The following is a 21,565-nucleotide window of genomic DNA, read 5'->3' on the forward strand; positions in this document are numbered from 1 at the left end:
AGCAGCCGGTAAGAGCTGACCCTGTAGACGTGCAGAGCCACTTCCATCACTCTTGTTTTCCACCATGCAGATGTCTGCTTGACTTGCTCTCATTGGAAATAGGCTAGGTTCTAAACATCAGTGTGCTGATCCAATCTGTCTGCATATTAAACCGCCCAGAACCCAGATGAACTAAGGCGTCTCCACCATTGCTCTCTCATTTCACAGAGTGGTGTACCAGGATGGCTTCTACGGAGCAGAAATCTATGTAAGTACCGTTGTCTCTTTCTCTCTCTGCGTGCTCAGATGAAACAGAAGTAAAGCAGACAAAAGCAGCCAGCCCTGGAGACTAAAACACCATCTCTCCAGCACCCAGCGTTCCCCCTGCCTCTCTGCCAAGCTCGCGTCGATTAGGCATCTCTCTGCCGTGCCAAGAAACCCGACAACAAAATTTAAAACCCCCTCAGCTCCTCCCTCCTCTCCCTCTCTCTCCTATGATGTCAGACTTTGGCAAACAGACAGACCCCAGCTCAGTGTCCCGTGTCAAGTCGGTCGTCTCTCCCCTTAAAATGGCTTTTGGAGGTGGCTTGTTTCCGCCCTGTACCTGTACCTGTCTCTCTGTGTGTGTGTGTGTGTGTGTGTGTGTGTGTGTGTGTGTGTGTGTGTGTGTGTGTGTGTGTGTGTGTGTGTGTGTGTGTGTGTGTGTGTGTGTGTGTGTGTGTGTGTGTGTGTGTGTGTGTGTGTGTGTGTGTGTGTGTGTGTGTGTGTGTGTGTGAGCATGCATGCCTGCCTGTCTCTGTGTGTCTGGGTGGGGACAACCCTCTCTCTCTGTCTGGCCCAGGGGCCTGCGTGGAGCCTTAGTGGGACAGCATGGGGCCTTAGTGGGCCTGTGTGGGCCTGTGTGCCTCCAAACCATCACGGTGTGAGAGATAAGAGGAGCGGAGGAAGATAAAGGGATTAAGCTTCCCTCTGGGGCTGTACATGCAGGCAGCGGCCACAGCACACACAGCGTCAGGCCGGCCCCAGTGCACGCTGCCCTTCACAGAGAAAAGCGGGACGCTGTGGAGATAATGCTGAAATGACCAGGCTGCCCCAGTTTGACAGCAGTCCAAGCGTTTGGGGGGGATGTTATTTGTCGTTTGAATCTGTAGTTTTTTTTGTTCCTCTCTGTCCTATGCAATATGGAGATGACAGCAGGCGCAGACAACAGTGCTACTGATTACCTCGTACTTTAACCCTGTCTGCATACGAGCAAAGGGCTGGTGTCTGGGAACAACAGTGCTGGACTCCACTATGATATATGGCTCAAACACAGCCCCATGTCGTAGCACTGTTTGTGAGTGGCTGTTAGCGACACCAGCGGAGTGAACAGTGTAGAGGAAAAGTGGCTTAATGCAGTCCTGTCGGCCCTGGGTGTTTGGCCTCCCTCCCTCCCTCCTCTCCTCACCTCCAGCTAAGCCCTGGGTCTCAGTGCCCTCTGACCAGTCCTGGGGTATCTCGCCCCATCGCTCAAGCCGTCAGCCTTTCCCCCTGTGCTTTACTGCCATTAGTTTTGGCAGTGGCCACTGCACGGACACTGAACGGCTTCAGACTGCCGGAGTGCGCCCAGACGTCTCCTGTGACAACAACAGCAAGTCCCACAAGCCTCTCTGTCCTCCACTATCATTCAGAAGACAGTAGCCATGTCTGTCACTGTCATGTCTGTCACTGTCAAATTCCATTCATTTCAACAGTCCTGAAGCACTTGCCATTAAAAAGAGCATCCAGGATGATACCACAACAAGAGGGAGTATATTAGGAATGGATGTATTCATATTCATACACACAGTCAGGCACACACGTGACGTGCACACGCATGCACACACACTGGGGCGAGACACAATAACAACTGTGTTGCACTGTTGTGGGCAGGATTTGACATGTGTGCAAGTGATTTATTGTGGCTGTGTGTTGTTGGGTTTTGTTGCTGTAATCAGCAGCACTGTCCCAGGGCATGGCCATCCCACAGGAACTCCTCTGCCTGGCCTTAGCCATGACTTCCTGTCTCCATGGGCAGTGAGGATGACTCAAATACAGCTCCTGGCCCATCTGCCCTCTGACCTGATTCCCCAAAGAGCCCTGGCCACAGTCTTTAGACGTTCCATCTCCACAGTAGTGTAGCTCGCCTTTGGACTAATAGAAAACATGTATTATTAACATCCACCTATTAGTGCTGAGCGATTAACTGAAATCTTGGTTATTTTTTCCCTTTTTATTTCTGTGAGCTCAATGCACACTTTGCGCAGTTTCTCTATAGATGAATCATATCAAGCCCGAACTGTGCGGTGTAGGAGGGAGTTGTAGTTTCCAACAGGCCAATATTCTACATAGTTTAGAGCAGAAAACATGGGTAATTAACTACCTACTTGTCCGGTCTGTGTGGGTGCGCTGAGAGGGACTAGAAGAGACAGAAGACGTGCGATCGAGAAGGAGAGAGCAGTTGCTTCGGGAGGTATCTCTACCTGAAAATACATGATCTAAGTGATTGATAGTTGATATTCATTAGTTGTAAAAGTATGCCTTTTTTATTTTGAAGAACTATTAAAACAGTGATTTTGTCAGACAGCAGCTCAATAGAGATGATGACTTGGAATGAAATAGAAAAGTTATCAAATAAAACTAATGTTATATACACAACAACTAAAATATATTATTAAAGTAAAGTCATGTGAATAAAACATGAATAAGTGGTAAGCAGTTACTACCATCATGGGGACTTTTATTCTTTGTTTTATTCTGTGTTGTTACACCATTCAACCCACATAATAAATAGTGCATTTAATGTAAAAAAATAAATAATCATAATCGAAAACCTTGATTATTTTTTAATATTCAAACCGAAACCGAACCGACCTCAAAAAGCACTCTCAGCACTACTACCTATATACCCAGCGTAGGATATAGGATGGAGATGGGCCAATGCTCCATTGGTGCTAATAGAAAAACAGTAGGTGAACAGCTTAATTTTTCAGCTGGAGTAATGACTGCTCTCCCCAATGAAGTTTTAATTCCTTCTTCCACGCAAATTAATACACAGGTCCTGACTTCCCAAATACTAAGCCCCTGTTACAGTGCCTTCAGAAAGTATTCATACCCCTTGACTTATTCCATATTTTGTTGTGTTACAGCCTGAATTCAAAATGGATTAAATATATATATTTTTCCCCATAATGACAAAGTGAAAACATGTTTTTAGAAATGTTTGCTAATTTATTGAAAATGAAATATATAAATATCTATTTACATAAGTATTCACACACACGTTCGAATCACCTTTGGTCTTTTGGGGTAAGCCTCTAAGAGCTTTGCACATCTGGATTGTACAATATTTGCACATAATTACTTTTAACATGATTCAAGATGTGTCAAGTTGGTTGTTGACCATTGATAGACAGCCATTTTCAAGTCTTGCCATAGATTTTCAATCTGATTTAAGTCTAAACTGTATCTGGGAACATTCTCAGGAACATTCAATGTCATCTTGGTAAGCAACTTTTAGGTTATTATCCTGCTGAAAGGTGAATTTGTCTGCCAGTGTCTGTTGGAAATCAGACTGAACCAGGTTTTCCTTGAGAATTTTGCCTGTACTTAGCTCAATTACGTTTATCTTTAACTTAACAACAAGCATGCCCATATCATGATGCAGCCACCACCATGCTTGAAAATATGAGGAGAGGTACTCAGTGATGTGTTGTGTTCGATTTGCCCCAAACTTAACGCTTTGAATTCAGGACATTAAGTTAATTTCTTTACTTTAACATTTTTTTTACTTTAGTGCCTTATTGCAAACAGGATACATATTTTGGAATATTTTTATTCTGTACAGGCTTCCTTCTTTTCACTCTGTCAATTAGGTTAGTATTATGGATTAACTACAATGTTGTTGATCTATCTGCAGTTTTCTCCTGTCACAGCCAATAAACTCAAAACTGTTGGCATCGTGGTGAAATCCCTGAGAGGCTACCTTCCTCTCTGGTAACTGAGTTCTGAAGGATGCCTGTATCTTTGTAGTGAATGGTGTGTTGTTACACCATCCATAGTGTAATTAATAACTTCACCATGCTCAAAGGGTGATTCAATGCCTGCTTTTTTATTTTTACCAATCTACCAATAGGTGCCCTTCTTTGCAAGGCATTGGAAAACCTCCCTGGTCTTTGTGGTTGAATCTGTGTTTGATATTCACTACTTGACTGATGGAATTTACAGATGATTATATGTGTGGGGTACAGAGATGAGGTAGTCAAACACTATTATTGCACACAGTGAGTCCCTACAACTTATGTGACTTGTTAAGCACATTTTTCCTCCTGAACTTATTTAGGCTTGCCATAACAATGAGGTTGAATTCTTATTGACTCAATGCAGTTCAGCCTTTTATTTTTTATTAAATTGTAAACATTTCTAACTTCCACTTTGACATCATGGGGTATTGTTTGTAGGCCAGTGACACAACATCTCAATTCAATCAGTTTTAAATTCAGGCTGTAAAGTCAAGGGGTGTGAATACTTTCTGAAGGCACTGTGCGTCTTGGTTTACTCCTGTGCAACACAGTACGTGTAAAGAAAAAGGAGTCTCTTCAATAATGCAGCAGGACATTGCTGCTTCCCCATTCTGAATGTGGGATGAATTTGGGGAGGGTTAACACACCACTGTTCTGTTCTTTTTCATGTGGACCATGTTGTGCACCTACTGTCACGCACTGTGTCACAGAGGGAACGCATGGCTCTCCTCCCCAGTCTCACAGGGGATCATTCATTCTCCGCTGCCTCAGCTACCAAATATTAAACAGCTCCCTCTGGCTGTGTTCTGGGCGTCTTGCACCTTGCGTTGCCTCAGTGCATACTCTTCCATTTAAAGAAATTAGACTTTTTGAATGATTTCATATGAATATTTGAAATATAAAAACTAGAATATGCAGTTTTGAAATGTTCCCAACAATGGACAATATTTCAAACCCGATGTTGGATATTTTAGTAAATGCTTGTAATTATTTGTTTGGGAATACTGGTAATATACATGCTGTTGTGGGTGGTTGTGTGACTGTCTGAGTTTCCAACAGGGGGGCTACGCTGCGTACAGATACGCCCAGCCCACCACCGCTGCTGCCTACAGTGACAGGTGAGTGCATTCCACCTGCTGCAGAAAATAAAACAACTAATATTACTTGAAAGACCATTAAAAGACCATTGATATTGTGATGGATTAAATTAGAAGTTGTGACAAGGTCTGACAAGTGACTTCAACCTTTCCCCACTCTCCAAAGTATCTCCCACATAGAAGGGTGAAGATTAACTCTCTCTGGAGTTGTGACCCTCCCTCAGATTGAACTGTCCATTAGGAGATCCACTATGGCCTCAGGCTAAAGCACACAAAAAAGTAACCTTGTTCGACAAGATGATCTATCCCATGCCTCTCTGCCTTTGACGGGCGAGAGGGCATATCAACTGTATTTATGAATGGCCTGCGGTCTGCGGGAGGAATGGAGAGAGGGAGAGAGGGATGGATGGGCAGGGACTCTATCACTTCTGACTGATGTCATTCGGGTTCAGGTGTGCTCCGTTTGAGGAGGCGTGGCTGATTCATTTGGGCCTTCAAAGTCAGGCTGGATATGGGCTGGTTTGGGAATCTAATCTGGGAGGGATTGAGCATGTCACTTGTGATAACGTACACCCTGCCTGAGAGCCTGAAGATCATATCGATAATGTAAGATTTATCTGACCTCGCCGCACTGCGAATTATGAGCAGCCGTGCTCGGAGGGAGCAGAAATTGGACAACGGCTTTTTCCTCTGGAAGTGATTTAATTCCTGTTTCTCTTGCCTATATTTTCCTCCTGAGATTTAATGTAATTCGCCCGAGTTGTTTGTTTTGCTTTGTTTTGCTTCCCTTGTCTGTTTGATTCTTTTTGAATAAGCGGTCATGCCCATTGGATCAATAGGGGTTTGTCTCAGCAATACCTTATCAGACTTACCAGCGGAGCAATCAGCCAATCATGAAAGGAGGTCACAGGGATCATAAGAGGCTTGTAAAATCCCCATAAAATATGAAACGTTCATTTTTCAAAATGCTTTTGCCCACAGGCCTGCTTTGTATTACCGAGGCCCTGTCAGGGGCCAATCAGCGTAGTGAAGCCGCGTGACGTACGTTCTGAGGGGACGTTTGACCTCGAGGTGGTTAGCAATGCCACTCTGGTGAGAGCCCATTTTGTAGATAGATTAGCCTTAGTGGGCCTCTGGGGTTTGGTGCTCACAGTAGATAAGAGTATCACAAAGACCACCCCTGACCATGTCATGGTACAGCCCATCCTCTCCCCCTGGAGCCTTCTCATCCAGCTCCTTCCCCCTCCATGTCCTGCTCACTGACCTTGAGTGTTGGACTCCAACGGGACACACCATATTTAGATCTTATATAATTCAATGTCCTCTTCGCCCCGCTCCAGCCTTGTAGGCTGGATGTCTTGTATCCTTAAGGAAAATTACATTTCTCCCTCTCTCCTCTTGGTTTTTATTCCTGGTTGATTTGGTGCCCTCGGTGCTTGGCTGGGAGTGCCTTATCTGCGCCGTACAGACCCTCATTTGCAAGCGAGCATTGAAGAAAAAAATGTAAATAAAGGAATATGTGAAGTCGAGTAAATAAATAAATAAGGCACACATCTTGTCCTGTCTCAGAAGGAAATTGGAAGGATTAGTTCCAAACCAGCAACAATGAAAAGACAGTGGTGTGAGCCCACTGTTCAGCTTGGGTAAACAACAGCAGGGTGAGAGAGCATACACAGACTGGGCCCAAGCCCTCCAGAACCTCTATCTTTCTCTTTCTCTCTCTCCGTTTCTCTTTCTCTCATCCCTCAGTGCCCATCACTGCCAACTAATCGAGGTGACAGTGAAAAGGACAATGTGTATTCACAGAGAATGACCCAACCACCTTTGAACTCCTTTTCTACTCAGCCTTGTATCATTTTCTAAACCAGGGGGTAGAGAGAGGGAAATAATTGTTTTAGAGACTTGAAAGTGTTGACTTTAGGGCCAAGTATCAAACAAGCATTGAAAATATAATCTCCTGGCCTTTTCCATTGCAGCTATGGCAGAGTCTATGCAACAGCAGACCCCTACCACCACACAATCGGCCCTGCCGCTACATACAGTGTGGGAACCATGGTAAGTCCACTCTCGCTTTCCTCTGCACCCTGTTGTTGGCTAGCCACACTAACACAGAGCAGAGGCCGCCAGCCGCAGTACTCTGTCGCTCCAGGAGCACTCTGAGATAAAGACCATTGAACTAAGCCAAGTCAGTGGGCTTTATTTCCTCTTTGTCATGCTGTTTGGCACAACCTAGTGGAGTGCAGCAGAATTCCCTAGCATGTGGTCATTGTGAATTCAGTGAAATGGATTTGTTTCATGTTATGTCACACAAGCTCACCTCATACATACAATATTTATTTGATTCAGGCTTTTTACTGCTAAAATGGGAATGATCACTACAACTAATTCAATCCAAACACATGAGCATCTTCAACACTAGTATAATCATTCTATTCCTGCCACTATTCAACTCCAAATGAGTTGTTCCATTCTTCCTTTCAGCCAAACTCTAAACTTAAAGGGGTGAAGTTGAATGGTTAATGTCTGTTTTTAGCTAGCTTTTGCAGCTAACATCAAAGATGAAAATACTATCAGTAAAATAGCATCCTATAATGGGGAGATAGTTTCTCAATGTTTTGTTTTCCAATGAGGGCATGGGACTGGGCTCATAGACTCATCTGAAAGATGAACGACCATCAAACGCATGCAGCAGTGTGCCGTGGGACGTGGAAGAGAAAGAGAGGGAGGGAGTTCTCTCACTCACCCCTCCAGTCCACAAGGTTGATGGGACGAGCGCTCTCTGCCAGACAAATGACTTAAATGTACCATTCCGGCATGCATGCGATTTTTCAACAACATAAAAAACAGCGTACAGTTCCCCGGTGCAGCTGCTAGCTAAAAGCTTTCATTAATTAAGACATTTATTTTTTTCCTCTTCATTTACTTAATTAAAAACTGTGCTTCTTTTCCTCCAAATTTCCTTCCCTTCTCTGCTACTCTTAGTCACCCTTTCTTAGCCAGGCTGAATTTGGCCCTTCATGTCTGAGCTTGGGTTGTGTGTGTGGGGCAAGTTGAGGGAATCACTGTGGTGGAGTGGACGTTGAGGGGATCACTGTGGCGGGGTGGACGTTGAGGGGATCACTGTGGTGGAGTGGAAGTTGAGGGGATCACTGTGGCGGGGTGGAAGTTGAGGGGATCACTGTGGTGGGGTGGAAGCTGGTGAGGTGCGAGACCCTGGTAGTGAATAAACCATCTTGACACAATAGGAGTTCAGATCTTACAGTGCAGAGACACACCATGAAATAGATTCAGAAAAAAATTGGTTTGGTTACTAATTCTTTAGTCCGCTTTGATTAATGGTTCCAAATGAGAGAGCAGCGATTTTTGCATTTAGAAACCTTCCAATAATTAGTTCCTCCGAGGTTGCTTAAAATTCTCTCTGCTGATTTCCAGCGTGCAAAAAAATTGCAAATGCTTTTTTATACTGATGAAAATTTTATACAAGCAAGAGGGTTCCTTTAAATTAAGGGATATTAGCCTTTGAAGGTTTGGGGCTTGCTCAGAGTACATGGGATATTGTGTGTGTGTGTGTGTGTGTGTGTGTGTGTGTGTGTGTGTGTGTGTGTGTGTGTGTGTGTGTGTCCTGGTTAACCAGAGCGTGGCAGTAAACCTAGGGAGCAATATCCTCTGGTGCAATACATATCCAGAAAGGTGTGCACCATGGTTGGACTTGAAAGAGAATTATGATTAAACTCCTTTGAACTTAATTCGCTTTGGTTGGATCTATGACATTGTTGTAGCCTGGAAAGCCATTCCGTGAGGAATGTTTTCCTGCAGTCAAAAGCATGAAACAAGCACAGTATTTTCCAATTTGTTGCTTAATGTAATTAATGCATGGAAACTGCATTTGAGGGCGGGGCCCACTTCTCCATGTGGCAAGCCAAAAGAAGAATATTGATGTCTAGGAAAGGGTTTTTCTCTCTGGTACAAATATCACAATTATTTCAGACTAAGTTCATACTTTATCACTACCAGGTTCTTTATCCTGCAGCTCCAGCTCCAACACCTGGACCGCCCCTCCTCAGAACACACACATACCCAACTTATGCATACTCTAATGAACAAGAACTATTATTACTTTGATTAAACCAGCTCAATTAAATGCTATTTAATCCCATGTCCTTCAGACACAGACGTTTTAACAAAACCAATAAAGGAAGGAAATTTGTGGAAAAAACAGAACTCAACAACCAAGCTGTCACCACCTTATTACTGATTGGTCCTTTTTCATCTTTGATGTTGCAGGCTAGCCTATACAGAGGAGGGTACAGTCGCTTCACTCCCTACTAACAGAAAGAAAAAGAGAGAAAGACAGAGACATTACCCCCCAACAAACAAAAATCAGACAAATTAACAAACAAGCAAACACCTCATCCTTCGTGGAGCGCTAAATCAAACTAAAAGCTTCCAGGTCCCAATGCTGACCCCTCCCCCTGACACCCGCCCTCCCGCTACAGACCATTTCTACAACCTTGTTGATGTCATCATTGGTCTGCTCCTATGATTTGTTTTGTATTCATTTTGTGCTTTGGATTGATTTCGGAGAAGTTATGTTCTGCACATGTGACTGCTGTAGATGGGTGCTGTGTCACCATAACCAATGTGAGCCTACTGTAGCACGCATGATGCATGATCAGAGGGGTGTGTTTCTGCAGTGACCGTCAGAGGGATGACAATCTAGTGGGGCATTAGATACACTGTTATTTAGCCTATTCTTGAATTGGAATTCAATGAAATTCAAACAGGAAATTAAATATTGTATTCCAATTAGCATTAGAAATACATAATTATAATAATAACAAAGACGATGCACATGCCCTGCTAATTCTTATTTCACAAGACGTCACTGTCAACTGTATGATTGCTCTGTAATGTTGGAGTGTCCTAATGCACTTGAATTGGAGTCCTAACAGTGATGTGGTGTGACAGCATGCAGAGTGAGGACCATTGCACCACAGTGAGGGGTCAGAGTTCACCTGGGGTTAAGACTGGGCTAGCTCTCGATAATGTGATGGCACTCTAGGCTAAATGACTTAGGATTGTGAAGGATTCAATGTCTTTGTTTATTTCAGGCACATTTTTTCCACACTGATTTGTATGTTCACGTAATATTAACTGAAGTGTACAATGCATTCAGAAAATATTCAGACCCCTTGACTTTTTCCACATTTTGTTACGTTACAGCCTTATTCTAAAATTGATTAAATAGTTTCCCCCCCTCATCAGTCAACACACAGTACCCCATAATGACAAAGCAAAAACAATTATTTAAAAAAATTATAATAATAAATAATAAAAATCTATATAAAATATAACAGAAATATCACATTTACATAACTATTCAGACCCTTTACAAAGTACTTTGTTGAAGCACCTTTGGTAGCAAAGCTTGGCACACGTGTATTTGGGGAGTTTCTCCCATTCCTCTCTGCAGATCCTCTCAAGCTCTGTCAGGTTAGATGTGGAGCGTTGCTGCACAGCTATTTTCAGATCTCTCCAGAGATGTTCGATCGGGTTCAAGCCCGGTCTCTGGCTGGGCCACTCAAGGAGATTCAGAGATTTGTCCCGAAGCCACTTCTGGGTTGTCTTGGCTGTGTGCTTAGGGTTGTTGTCCTGTTGGAAGGTGAACCTTCGCCCCAGTCTGAGGTCCTGAGCGCTCTGGAGCAGGTTTTCATCAAGGATCTCTCTGTACTTTGCTCCGTTCATATTTCCCTCGATCCTGACTAGTCTCCCAGTCCCTGCCGCTGAAAAACATCCCCACAGCATGTTGCTGCCACCACCATGCTTCACCGTAGGGATGGTGCCAGGTTTCCTCCAGACGTGACGCTTGGCATTCAGGCCAAAAAGTTCAATCTTGGTTTCATCAGACCAGAGAATCTTGTTTCTCATGGTCTGAGAGTCTTCAGGTGCCTTTTGGCAAACTCCAAGCGAGCTGTCATGTGCCTTTTACTGAGGAGTGGCCTGGTCACTACCATAAAGGCCTGGTCACTACCACAAAGGCCTGATTGGTGGAGTGCTGCAGAGATGGTTGTCGTTCTGGGAGGTTCTCCCATCTCCACAGAGGAACTCTAGAGCTCTGTCAGAGTGACCATCGGGTTCTTGGTCACCTCCCTAACCAAGGCCCTTCTCCCCCGATTGCTCATTTTGGTCGGGTGGCCAGCTCTAGGAAGATTCTTGGTGGCTCCAAACTTCTTTCATTTAAGAATGGTGGAGGCCACTGTGTTCTTGGGGACCTTCAATGCTGCAGAAATGTTTTGGTACCCTTCCCCAGATTTGTACCTCGACACAATCCTGGCTCTACAGACAATTCCTTCAATCTCATGGCTTGGTTTTTTCTATGACATGCTGTGGGATCTTATATAGACAGAATCATGTCCAATTAATTGAATTTACCACAGGTGGACTCCAATCAAGTTGTAGAAACATCTCGAGGATGTTGTTCAATGGAACAGAACGCACCTGAACTCAATTTTGAGTCTCATAGCAAAGGGTCCGAATACTTGTAAATATGGTATTTCTGTTTTTTATTTTTAATACATTTGCAAACCTTTCTAAAAACCTCTTTTCGCTTTGTCATTATGAGGTGTTGTGTGTAGATTGCTGAATAAAAAATTATATTTAATCATTTTTAGAATAAAGCTGTAACATGACAAAATGTGGAAAAAGTCAAGTTGTCTGAATACTTCCCGAAGGCACTATATGTGACGTTTAGAGGTGGGTAATCATTCTTTTTAGTAGGCTACGCTATCGACTCATCTATGAAGTACTGTAGTGCAATTCCTGATAACTATTCACTTTTCATTATTGCACAAAACATTCTGTACCTCAGGATAAACCACTACAAGTGATTTGATCTGACAACTAATTGTATCAGTAGAATGCTTGTCTTGTTTATTGAAGATTTTCTTGACATAATCAGTGCTTGACTTGGGCAGGAGCTTACCAGAGCTGAGCACCGGCACCTCAGATGTTCTACTGCTTGAGCTCCTGCACCTAAATATAAACTGTACCAGCACCCAAAATGACTAGCATAAGTCAAGCATACCCACCAAACATTACCAGTGGGTTCCCCCACTTTACAATGACAGAGCATTGTCTTATTGGTTGATTTTGCCTAAATCTCTCTGGAATAGCTGATTTACTAGAGCAGGTACAGTGAGAGATTATAGACTTTCAATTATGAGGAGAGAAATGGACTGTGAACATGATTGCTTCATATTCCACTTTCAGGAGAAAATACCTTGTTCCATACAGCTCTAGGAAGAGTCTTGGTGGTTCCAAACTTCTTCCTTTTATGTATTATAACACCTGCGTGTTGTCATACCATATTAATGTACTCGAGTACACGTCTTCAACTCAGTAGTTACCCCATATGAACTCTTGAGAAAATGGGAACATTTCAAATAAACTATTTTGTAAGTAGATCAACCTAAGAGACATGATATATAGATCCGAATACAACTATGGAAATCTATAATTACTCAACTATTCGTATAATGATATAATTTACGTATGTATCCTCTCAAGTGTTATCTGTTTGTTAGACTTTATTTGTGTATTTCGATCATTTTGAAGATGTGACATGTTTATAAAGACATCATGTACGAGCAGTTATGTTTAGTCAACATGTTGAACATGACATAGATTAATGTTGTATACCAAAATAACATATCATCACTTGATCAAAGAAAAGCATAAAACATTGTTCTTCCTTTATATACCAGTATTTAGGGTTCTACCATGGGGGCTTTTATATACCAGTATTTAGGGCTCTACCATGGGGGCTTTTATATACCAGTATTTAGGGCTCTACCATGGGGGCTTTTATATACCAGTATTTAGGGTTCTACCATGGGGGCTTTTATATGATTCAAAAAAGCTTCAGACATTGTTATTAATGTATTTGTAGGTGTTTCTGATTAAATTGCTCTGTGTGTGTGTGTGTGTGTGTGTGTGTGTGTGTGTGTGTGTGTGTGTGTGTGTGTGTGTGTGTGTGTGTGTGTGTGTGTGTGTGTGTGTGTGTGTGTGTGTGTGTGTGTGTGTGTGTGTGTGTGTGTGTGTGTGTGTGAATAGTAGGGTTGACACAACCCATTTTAAATGACTTTCCTCCCCATCCACTTTCATTGCGCCATTATAAAACTGAGTGCTGCTCTGAGCGCCAGTGGAACTAACACAGAGAATCCCCCAAGAACAACGGCTCACTGAAGCCAAGTTCCACTGTTTCTTCAACTCAATTAGTGTCTATGTTTTAAGCTGAATTTACAGCAGTGGAAGTCTGCTGTTTGAACACATAGGCTTGAGACAGCTCCACACAAAATATATATATTATAAAAGAGACACATACACTGAACGGCAAGTAAAATACTCCCCTCTGCCTTGGTCAAAGAGAACCTCATAGCTTTGAATTCTCCCTCTCACTGCCTCCCAATTCCTAATGATGCCCGTCATTACAGCTGTTGTTTCAAAATCCTGTTTTGCAGACGGCTTCTTCTACACTGAGCTTAATGGAGAGAGAAACTTAGTAATTACTATATAGTACCAGTTGATCTGCTTGAAAGGAAATAGACTATTTGAAACCCCCTGTTCAGTTTGGGTGCAGATAAGTCATAAATGAGTTGAGTAGGAAAGCCACAGTGTCAGAGACTGAGAGCAGACATCTTAATGAATGTTGCTCTTCTGAAGCTATCGTTTAGCAAATACACTGGAGGCCATAGTGTGACGAATAGTAGTTCATGTTTTTCACTGGCTGTGTGTTTTTGAGGTTTGCCAACTTCTTTCCTCTAGTCTCGACATCCTGAAATCTCTCTCCATGACAACTCTTTGCCTCAATAAATCTCTTTATAAGTCCTAACTCATTGATAACCTAACCTTGATACAGTAAAACAGAATCTTCCACTTTAAGCACCCACTCATTTCCTGTCTGCACGTGAACCAGCCTGATAAGATGCTAGCTGCTATGAGAGGAACATCAATGCCCAGGAGGGGTGTTAGCCGCCATGCCTCACCACCACAAATTAGAGCAGGCTAATCAGCCACTATCAATCACTGTATCGCTAGCTTCACTTACAGGCCATTCCCACACTACATCTTCACTATAGCAATGTGCAGATCTCAGTCTACCAGCAGCTACATTTCACAGTTAAAAAAGAAAGTCGGCCTAGAACACACCTTTTCATTTACATCCTCTACTTTCAGGGTTACTTGGGGTCAGTTTTATTCTTACATGAGGACATTGCAGTGATGTCATGGGTTTGAGTGTTGTCAGTTAAAGTTGTAATGTGTCCGTACAACTCTTCCTCCCTTTATAATCAATGTATTCATTGTTACACTGTTAAAATGTCAAATTATCAAGGCTTCATATAACATGTAAATAGCTCATATATATTGTGTCTTATTATATTTTGCTAAATATTACAAATGTGTATCTATAGTGTAGAGACTGAAAGGTTTTCCAGTTTTATAATATCCTCTATCCCATATACATTTGTTTTTCATAGCTAGCTACATTATTAAAAACACTCAATGAAGGTGTTAAACCACATGCCCAGTCCTATACAGTTTGCTGACATTTAAACATGTTTATTTGTGTAAATTGAACACACAGTTAATTCATTATGATGTATTTACTATTATAGTCAGTAAGCCTTGATAAGCTGACCGTTTCATTTCTTTCTCCGTCCAAAAGATTTGTATAAAAAAAGGGAAACAAGCTAAAACGTTTCACTTCCTGTAAATATATACATGTATATACACATATATTACCAATTCTCTGATTATCTGGTTTCTATGTATTCATATATATAGTGGTTTTATCTGTGTATTTTCAATTCAGCTGAACTTGTTCTATGAATTGTACAATATGTCATTTCTAAAAAAGTATATATTGTCTGAAAGGTGTAAGTAATTGGCTTTTGATTTATTGGTACAGTATATTACATTTCCTTTGTCTTCTTTCATCAATGACTTAGTTGTTAGTATATGTGACATATCTAAGCAACCTCTGATTGTTTTGAGTGTCAGAATAAAGTGGTTCTGAGAGCATTTTGTTTGTCATTGGAGCTCTATGTTTAATCTGTTGCCAGCTTGTTGATTGTAATCCTGATCAGGCACAGTAAAATGAAATCTTCTACAATTCCTGTTCCCGCTTAATGAAACCCAATATTTCTACAGATTTAAACCAGCATTGTATAGATAATTAGATGTTCAATTTAGGTACAGTGCAATGCATTGAACTTCCTAGGTGACACTGGCCACTTGCTACAGCACCGACCCAACCCTCCCCTGAATTCACTTGTCCATGAGTGATTAATATATTTGGCACTGCAGCTCCTCCAATGCTGGTCTGCCTGTCAGTGAGGAGGACTATATGTAGCGCAGGTGCTATTGTGTTCCCACTCTGCTCTGCTATATAGTGATATGGGATATTTTGGGGGATGGGGGATATTTTAGTATAGAGTCCCCAGTGAGACCTCCGTACTACTGAAGATGAGGCAGACTGCTCCATGGATGGTGAGACAGAGGGAGATGGAGGTAGAGACAGAGGGAGATGGAGGGAGAGACAGAGGGAGATGGAGGTAGAGACAGAGGGAGATGGAGGTAGAGACAGAGGGGGATGGAGGGAGCGACAGAGGGAGATGGAGGGAGATTTAGGGAGCTACAGAGGGAGATGGATGAAGATACAGAGGGAGATGGATGAAGAGACAGGGAGATGGAGGGAGAGACAGTGACAGAGGGGGAGACAGAGGGGGAGGGAGAGACAGGGAGATGGAGGGAGAGACAAAGAGTCATTCTGGGCTGAGATTAGCATGCCACACGTTCAATTGTTACTTCTCCAGAGGAGATGAGAAAAAGCACTACAAAGCCTTGTCAAAATGAAAGCCTCGCCTCGTTTTCTTCTACCACTCGGCGCCCTGCTGAATTAGGGAGAGACTGTCATGACAAGGGTCCCAGGACACCTTTATCTCTCCTCCCTCTCTCTCCTCCCTCTCTCTCCTCACTCTCCTCCCTCTCTCCACTACTGCTATAGGCCTCAGTATGACACTCTTCACTGTAAACTGTAAACTCCAATAGAGTGATAATGGCCCTCTGTTCTGTGGAGAAAAGTAGCATTTGCTTTGGCCTACGCTCTTTAAAGCACACTTTTGTGCTGTATGACTTTCAGACTGGCATGAAAAAAGAATGCTCTCTTTTTTCCCCTCAAAAGCTTCCCTTTCAGTAGATTTTTTAAGCATGCTTCTCAATCGGGTGGTTTGACATCAATCCTTCAGCCCGTCTTAACCTGACATTGTGCACCTTTCCCCCTCCCTGGGGTGCAGTGCTTTAACAAAGATGGAGGGGAACTTTTGTGAGAGTAGTGTCATTTTTATTCTATACATTTTCTCAATGTTTATATTCAAAGAATTTTGACTTTCTGGTTTCTGGTATGGAATCATCATATTGAATAGGTTTTTTGGAATAGGAAACACAGCAAATTTAACACGACAAACTTTATGATTATAGGTAGTGAAATGCACAAGTAGGTTGTCTGTCTATATGTGTCAATCAGAGATGCAATGTTCTGCGTACTTACCCATGTCTCTCTGCTCTTCTTCCTATTCACCTCCAGTAAATAACAAAGGCAACGCTGTGCTCAGTATTGATGGACATCACAGATGAAAACAACGAGAAGAGGAGAACTAGCTTTAAGAAAACAACAGGAGGAGAAGAGAAGGAGTCCCTCTACTGAGGCTGGTGAGGAAAGACGGGAGGCGTGCGTGTGGAGTGGTGGTGTCAATACCAGCCACAAGCGCTACAGACGGAGTGAGCCAGTTTCCACCAGGGACTTCCTTTGCCGGATAGAAGAGAAAGACAACGAGAGAAAAAAAAGAGAGAAAGCATCCTGTTATTATAACACATTTTATTTTTCTATACTTTTGTGATTTACAGCTTGTGATTTACAAGTAAAAAGTGTGTATAAAACAGTATATATGTACAAATATGTTTTTATGTTTTTGGTAAGGAAGACGAACAGTTGGCCCTCGATGCTGATTCTGTGGTGGAGAGGGAGAGTCCTGCTCTTCTCTCTTTGGCACACCACTCCTGTCACTGACAGACAAGAGGAGGTGATGTATATATATATGCATACAGTAATGTTACAGTGGCAGGCTAGGAGGGTTCAGCATCCGGGCAAAAACATTGTATTACAGGTCCACTTTCTGTGGGTCGGAGTCAATGGTTAACTTCCAGTTGGAGGTCTCTATGGTTACACTTCCTGTGTGCGGTCTTTTCGTGGTCTCACTGGTCCGCTTCCTTCCTTGCGCTGGTGCCACTGTTCCACTGTTCTACTTCCTGTTGCAGTGTCACTGGCCAGCTTCCTATGGGTAGTCACTGCTGTTCTCTACTTCCCTGTGGATACTGTCGTCATGACTCCACTTCCTCCTGGCAGCACCACTGGTCCACTCTCCATGGGCAGTACTGTCACTGGTCTACTTGTCTGTGGGTAAGCCAGTAGAGAAATGAGATAAGTTCCTCCCCCAGCTCCCTTTCCTCTCCAAGCCCCAGCAGAGGTCTCTGATTCATGACGAGAGAAAGAGAGAGAGTTTGATGCGTTAGTCCCTGACTTTCCTCACCTGCCAGGGTCAAAGCCCAAGCCTTTGTGTCTCTATCTGCACCAGTGGACAAAGTATCTCAAACAGACAGACCAACAAGCCAGGGTGCATTTAACTAACGATGCACGTTTCCAGAGAAGAGAAATACTTATCAATGTCCATGTAACAATTGAATTATAATCGAATAATCTAATTGTAATACATCAGCAGGTGCATAACCAAAACACAAGCCTAAGGCATATGGACTATGTCGCTTGATAAACATTATAGAACTAGTGCCCATCCAATGGTAATAAAGGAATGAGGGCTGAAACATGTCAATTACAATGTTGTTTTGTCAATGTATTCTGAGAATATTTATTTGTGTGATTTGCAGCACTGAAAACTTTTAAAGAAGAAAAAAACGTTTTAATTTGTTGAAGCAACCTTACTTTATATCAGGAGAGTCACTGTAAACAATGTTGGTTCAGTTCTTGAATGTATTTTAATGTCTAGGGTGTCCAACAAGTATGTATTCTTTTTCTGTATATAAATATATATATATATATATACATATCTATTATATGGGCTGTGGTGGTGTCAGGGAGTAGAGGGGGTAGTTAAGGGGCACCCTCCTACAAGCTATACCCCTGATATACTGTAACATGTGATCATGTGTTATATGACTGAAAGCGTGATGGTGATTGTGTGAACTGATCTTCCCCTCCCCCTGCACTTAAAGAGATTGGACAGGATCTTAAGCACTTACAAATTCGTAACATGCTGTATGAATTGGAATTCATAACATATCATGCACATTCTTTTTGCAAGACAAAATGGATGACGTTGTACACAATTGTGCACAGTTTTCGGGGATCGAAAAACTACTGGCTGAAATTATATGAAACCTTCATAATGCATCTTTAAACAAACACACATATGAACACACACTCAAATACAGAGAATCACAGACACACGTTTTGGCCTGGAAATATGCTACAGAACTGCTTAACAACTTGCTGATTGCCAACAGATAGCTAGTGCTCCAGATAGACATACACAACTACTCTGGCCCTGCAGGGCCCCAACTACTTTCTCTCAGCTATATTACAGACACCCTTATGGAAATAACATGTATATTCGTCATCACATTAAGTAACAGGTCCTGTTGAGGAAGGCATTGATCATAAGCAGTTTTAGTGTATAGATGTAGATTTGATTGTGAGAGTTACATAGTGTATGTGAAATGTGAGTGTGAAGAAACAGCAGGTGGGATGTCAGGCAGGCAGGCAGTAGGCCACCCTCCTGATCTCTGTGTAGACTGCAAGTACCAGTCCTTATCTTCCTGAGCCCTGAGCACAATGGCTTGAGCTGTGACATGAGCAGGATATCCCTCTGAGAGAGAGTTACTACTGTACCACCCCCTCCCGTTCTACTGTGTGAGTCTACCGCCCCTTTTGTATTCCTGACCCTACTGTACATAATATCCCCCCTCGCGATACCCCTTCCCCTCTGACTCCCAAAATCTTGTATTTTGTTCTATAATGACACATTTATTTATAAGGATTTTTTAAATATATCTCTTTCTCCTTTTTGTAAATGTTCCAGTTAAATAAAGTTAAAAAATGTTAAAAAATGCAATGGATATATTGAAAGGTAAAAGTCTCTAAAAGTCCCCTCTCCTCTGGCTCTGTATTCTAAACTTTGTGTTTCTTTTTTTCTCTTTCTGTATGCTTCTCTTATGTGCTTCAGATTAAGAGTTCTATTTATTATGACATTAACGTTATTATAATTATGACTAATTATTAATATTATCATCATCATCCTCATCATCATTATTATCATTAATAAACTTGTCTACTTCAACCAAAAGGTAGTGTATTTTTGGCCTAAGTGTTACAGTGTAGAGGAAGATGAGTTACTGTAGCAGTGTGTGTAGTGTGTGTAGACTCTCTAAGGACAGAACATCCCTTGATGGGACATCACAATGACACCGAGAGCTGGGGGAGATGTGCCAGGTGGAAGGGGGAGAGCTGGGGGAGATGTGCCAGGTGGAAGGGGGAGAGCTGGGGGAGATGTGCCAGGTGGAATGGGGAGAGCTGGGGGAGATGTGCCAGGTGGAAGGGGGAGAGCTGGGGGAGATGTGCCAGGTGGAAGGGGGAGAGCTGGGGGAGATGTGCCAGGTGGAAAGGGGAGAGCTGGGGGAGATGTGCCAGGTGGAAGGGGGAGAGCTGGGGGAGATGTGCCAGGTGGAAGGGGGAGAGCTGGGGGAGATGTGCCAGGTGGAAGGGGGAGAGCTGGGGGAGATGTGACATGTGGAAGGGGGAGAGCTGGGGGAGATGTGCCAGGTGGAAGGGGGAGAGCTGGGGGAGATGTGCCAGGTGGAAGGGGGAGAGCTGGGGGAGATGTGCCAGGTGGAAGGGGGAGAGCTGGGGGAGATGTGCCAGGTGGAAGGGAGAGAGCTGGGGGAGATGTGCCAGGTGGAAGGGGGAGAGCTGGGGGAGATGTGCCAGGTGGAAGGGGGACGGGGCACAACTCCTAAGCCCATTTTGGGGGGGGGGGGGCTCCCCAGTGGATGGACCTGGCTTGAAATTATTGCATGTTGCCTTCATATTTTTGTTCAGTATAGTTATACACGTGCCACATTCAACCAGTTGGCAAGTCGAACATTTCTGAGTTTTCCTAGTTTTGACTAGCACGTGAAAGTTGCATATATGCTTACAATTATTATGGTAAGGGATCTTCAAGTAACTGCCAAAAATAAAAAAATGCACTTGAGTTAATGAAGGATGCAACGAATATTGAAAGCAGCTGCTTCTCCACAGGTGTGGTTCCTCAGTTAATTAAGCAATTAAAACATCCTATTATGCTTATGGTCATGTATAACAATGCCCAGTTGCCCATTATTTTGGCTACCATGGCTAGAAAAAGTGTATGTGCGTGTACGTGTGCGTGCGTGTGTGTGTCTGTGTGTATCTGTGCCTCAGTCACCAGATCTCAACCCAGTTGAACACTTATAGGAGATTCTGGAGTGGTGCCTGAGACAGTGTTTTCCACCACCATCAACAAATCACCTAATTATTGAATTTCTGGTTGAAGAATGGTGTCACATCCCTCCAATAGAGTTTCAGACACGTGTAGAATCTATGTCAAGGTGCATTTAAACTGTTCTGGCTCGTGGGGCCCATCACCCTATTATGACACTTTATGTTGCTGTTTCCTTTATTTTGGCAGTTATGAATAAGTGATTTAGAAGAACAGGAAGGGGAAACGCATGTATGCTTATTAGGTGAAGTTTGGATGACATCATCAAATTGGATTTATATTGTATTAATTTAGCAGTATCTTTAGATTTAATTGGTTTGTAAAATGGGGATCAGAAAGGATCAGAGCCTTGTTATGTGATGGTAAATGTGATGTAATGGTTTGTCCATCCGCTTTACAGATTGTAATATCAAGGTTCCCCCACTTGGTGGCACTATAGCCTCGTACAGGTTACATTACCTTAACCTACGAGCCATTACGTGTTAGTATTACTTAGCTGTATGTCATTACATGTTTTATCACTTGTTTCCAATTAGGCCATACTTCCTTTAATACAATAGGCTCCCCCATCACCAGTTGTGTGATCTCACCATGCACACCTTTTATCTGAAATATTGTCTTTGGGCTTTGTTCAAACATCCCGTGGTTGATTAAGGTCAAGCGAGAAGATAAAAAATTATAAAAGCCTCTGTTGGACTAAATTATAATCTATCACCTCGACCACAGGAAATGACCATAATCACACAATTATGAAGCAATGAGGCACTTTGGCTTTATGGGGTGGGTGCTTTGCTAAAAT

At 42.8% G+C, this 21,565-nt stretch overlaps 1 protein-coding gene across 2 annotated transcripts in view; it reads left to right on the top strand.

Moving 5' to 3' along the window:
• The window catches only part of LOC129845807 (RNA binding protein fox-1 homolog 3-like), a 33,877-nt gene extending 14,284 nt beyond the window's left edge, over window positions 1-19,593 (top strand). The window contains exons 7-10 of one of the 2 annotated variants that reach the window (XM_055913726.1): window positions 208-247; window positions 5,079-5,137; window positions 7,093-7,171; window positions 16,761-19,593. In XM_055913726.1, the coding sequence (XP_055769701.1) occupies window positions 208-247; window positions 5,079-5,137; window positions 7,093-7,171; window positions 16,761-16,763 (181 nt within the window). In that variant the 3' untranslated portion in view covers window positions 16,764-19,593. Of the gene's footprint in view, window positions 1-207; window positions 248-5,078; window positions 5,138-7,092; window positions 7,172-9,400; window positions 15,197-16,760 lie in introns of those variants that run through there. The other variant, XM_055913725.1, reaches the window with a different exon arrangement.
• Window positions 19,594-21,565: the final 1,972 nt, after the last annotated feature.

Source organism: Salvelinus fontinalis, unplaced genomic scaffold (assembly GCF_029448725.1).
Source record: "Salvelinus fontinalis isolate EN_2023a unplaced genomic scaffold, ASM2944872v1 scaffold_0372, whole genome shotgun sequence".
Taxonomy (NCBI): domain Eukaryota; kingdom Metazoa; phylum Chordata; class Actinopteri; order Salmoniformes; family Salmonidae; genus Salvelinus; species Salvelinus fontinalis.